Source organism: Trichechus manatus, unplaced genomic scaffold (genome assembly GCF_000243295.1).
Source record: "Trichechus manatus latirostris isolate Lorelei unplaced genomic scaffold, TriManLat1.0 scaffold00128, whole genome shotgun sequence".
NCBI classification, from domain to species: Eukaryota; Metazoa; Chordata; class Mammalia; order Sirenia; family Trichechidae; genus Trichechus; species Trichechus manatus.
In genome coordinates, this window is record NW_004444064.1 from 113,083 (window position 1) to 115,681 (window position 2,599).

Sequence of the window (2,599 nt, forward strand, 5' to 3'; positions counted from 1 at the left end):
TAGTCCCAAACCTAAGTATTAGTGGTATTGTCTTCCAGTCCTGGTTCACAGTAATATTTAAGCCCAGTGAAGGTGTCCCTACTTTCAGAATACTGTAGGAGGATTTCTGGATGATGTAAGCTATTGGATAAAAATTATCTCTACAACAAGTTTCCACATCTGACTGTCATCATTAACACCTAAAGAAATTTTTTAAAAACAGAGATGCTTAAACCTCCCCCCTGGAGACTCTGATTCAGGAGATCAAGGGAATTCTTGGAAATCTGTATCAAAAGAGATTCTGATGCACAGCCAAGTTGTTAAATTACTGATTTAAGTAACACCAAATCCCAAGATGCATTGATTTTATAAGATTGGCCATCAAAAGTTTTTTGTTCGTTTTTGAGGGGGGGTAATTAAGCTGAACATAGAATAGCTCTCTCTGAAGTGGAGTATTTATTACTCCATCAAAGTAAACTGCTAAAGACATCAAAGTCATTAATTCTGTCCTGATGTGTGTCACTTGCTCTGTTGTTTCCAAGGACTTGTACTCTTAACTCTAGTCAACTATCTTGGCTATGAGAAAAGATCAAGGAGAAGGTGTAAATGACTTTGAATATATTCTTCCTTTTCAAAAAACAAGTCAAAGAACACCTTTCCACCACCACCATTCTCAGATAACCAATCTACATCTAGAACAGAGTACGATGAGTTTGCTGATGAAGAGCTTTGGTAAACAGCACTTGTGTCCCTTACTTTTTATATGACATCCCATGACATATTCTTCAGACTGCCCAGTACCTTGGTGTGCTTGAAATTAGTTCTATAAATGCAGTTATGGATACAACGCAAGACAGAGCAGTGATATCCTAAAGCAGACAACTTTAAACAGAGGGAAGCCACTTAAGATCCACAGGGTAGATTATGGGGTCAAACTCAAAAATATTGTTGTTGTGTTCACTCTACACTTTGAATATTAGTATTAGTTCTCCTTATGGTTGTAGATATATCTAAGAGAGTAACCCTGGTACATAACCTATATCCAATGTTCCCCTCAATTTAGGCTTCTCCAGCCCCTTTCTCCCTCCCCAGAAGCTTTTTCATGGCCCCCTTCACATCCTTGTTCCTCAGAGTATAGATGAGGGGGTTGACACTGGGAGTGACAACAGTGTAGAAGCGGGTGAGAAACTTGCCCTGATCTTGAGAGTAGCTGTTGGCTGGCTGCAAGTACATGTAGATGATGGTGCCATAGAAGAGGGAGACCACTGTTAGGTGAAAAGAACGGGTATTTAAGACCTATTTGCGCCCTGCTGCTGACTTGATCTTCAGCACAGCTACAGCAATCATGCCATAGGAGATGAGGATCAGGGAGAGGGGTACCAGGAAGAGCAACCCCCAGAACAAAGGCAAAAGCTTCCACCAGCATGGTGTCTTCACAGGACATGGCAATAAGAGCAGGCATCTCACATAGAAAGTGGTCCACCTTGCGACGCCCACACCGGGAGAGTTGCATTGTCTGGGGACACATAACAAAGGAGTTTAGAAAACCACAGCACCAGGCCACAGACATCAGCTGCAGGCAGAGACACGGGTGCATGACCACTGTGTAGTGCAGTGGCCGGCAGACAGCCACATAGCGGTCATATGACATGACAGCCAGGAGGACACACTCAGTTGAGCCCAAAACCACGTAGAAGTAGAGTTGAGCCACACAGCCATGGTAGGTGATGGTCTTCTCTGGACCCCAAAGGTTCCACAGCAGCTGGGGGATGATGCTGGTCATGAAGCAGAGGTCCAAAAAAGAGAGATTCCCAAGAAAGAAGTACATTGGTGTGTGGAGCCTAGCATCCATGACTGACAAGAGGATAATGGCAGTATTACCTACCAGTGTTAGGATGTAGAAGACCAAGATGAAAGCAAAAAGAATTATCTCCAGTCCTGGACGATCAGAAAAACCCACCAGGATGAATGCCTTTAGGTAGCTGTCATTTTCCCTTCCCATAATCTTCATCAGCTATTATGGAAAAAACAGAAAAGAATTGGACAAGAAGGAAAATGAAGACTGTATCCAATACTTTCTAAGTTCCATTTACAGGTTTGTAAGGTTAGGAGAGCGATTTGTCCTTGCATTACTTTGTTTAGCAAACACTTACTGAATGCTTATTATATTCAAGACAGCATGTAATAGAGAATAAATGAATGTGTAGGCGAATAATCTACGTAAATAATAACAAGGAAGGTAGAAAGTAAAAGCTCTTTAAAGGAAGATTCATTAAAAGGCTGAGAGTTTTCAAATAATTTCTAATTGATCAATAAAACCCTTGTAGAAGAGTTTGGATTGAAGGAGATTGCTGGAACTAAGAGTTGTTTTTTGGTTGTGTTCTAAATAATTCATCATGTGGCATATTGAGCAAAACATGTTTCAAGAAGAAGAAGTAGTATATCAAAAGGCAAACCAGTTGCCTTTAAGTCAATTCCAACTCATGGTAACCTCTCACATGTGTCAGAGTAGAACTGTGCTCCACAGGGTTTTCAATGACTGATTTTTTGCAAGTAGATCACCAGGCCTTTCTTCTGAGGATCCTCTGTACAGACTCACATCTCCAACAATCCAGTTTGC

The 2,599-nt window shown here is 41.4% G+C and overlaps 1 protein-coding gene across 1 annotated transcript; it reads right to left on the reverse strand.

The window, feature by feature from the left end:
• Nucleotides 1-1,038: 1,038 nt before the first annotated feature.
• On the reverse strand, nt 1,039-1,984 carry LOC101355895 (putative olfactory receptor 2W6). Its single transcript, XM_023739111.1, is given in 2 exon segments — nt 1,039-1,369; nt 1,371-1,984. Coding segments are annotated over 2 exon segments (942 nt in total). The 5' UTR covers nt 1,982-1,984.
• Between the last annotated feature and the right edge of the window lie 615 nt (nt 1,985-2,599).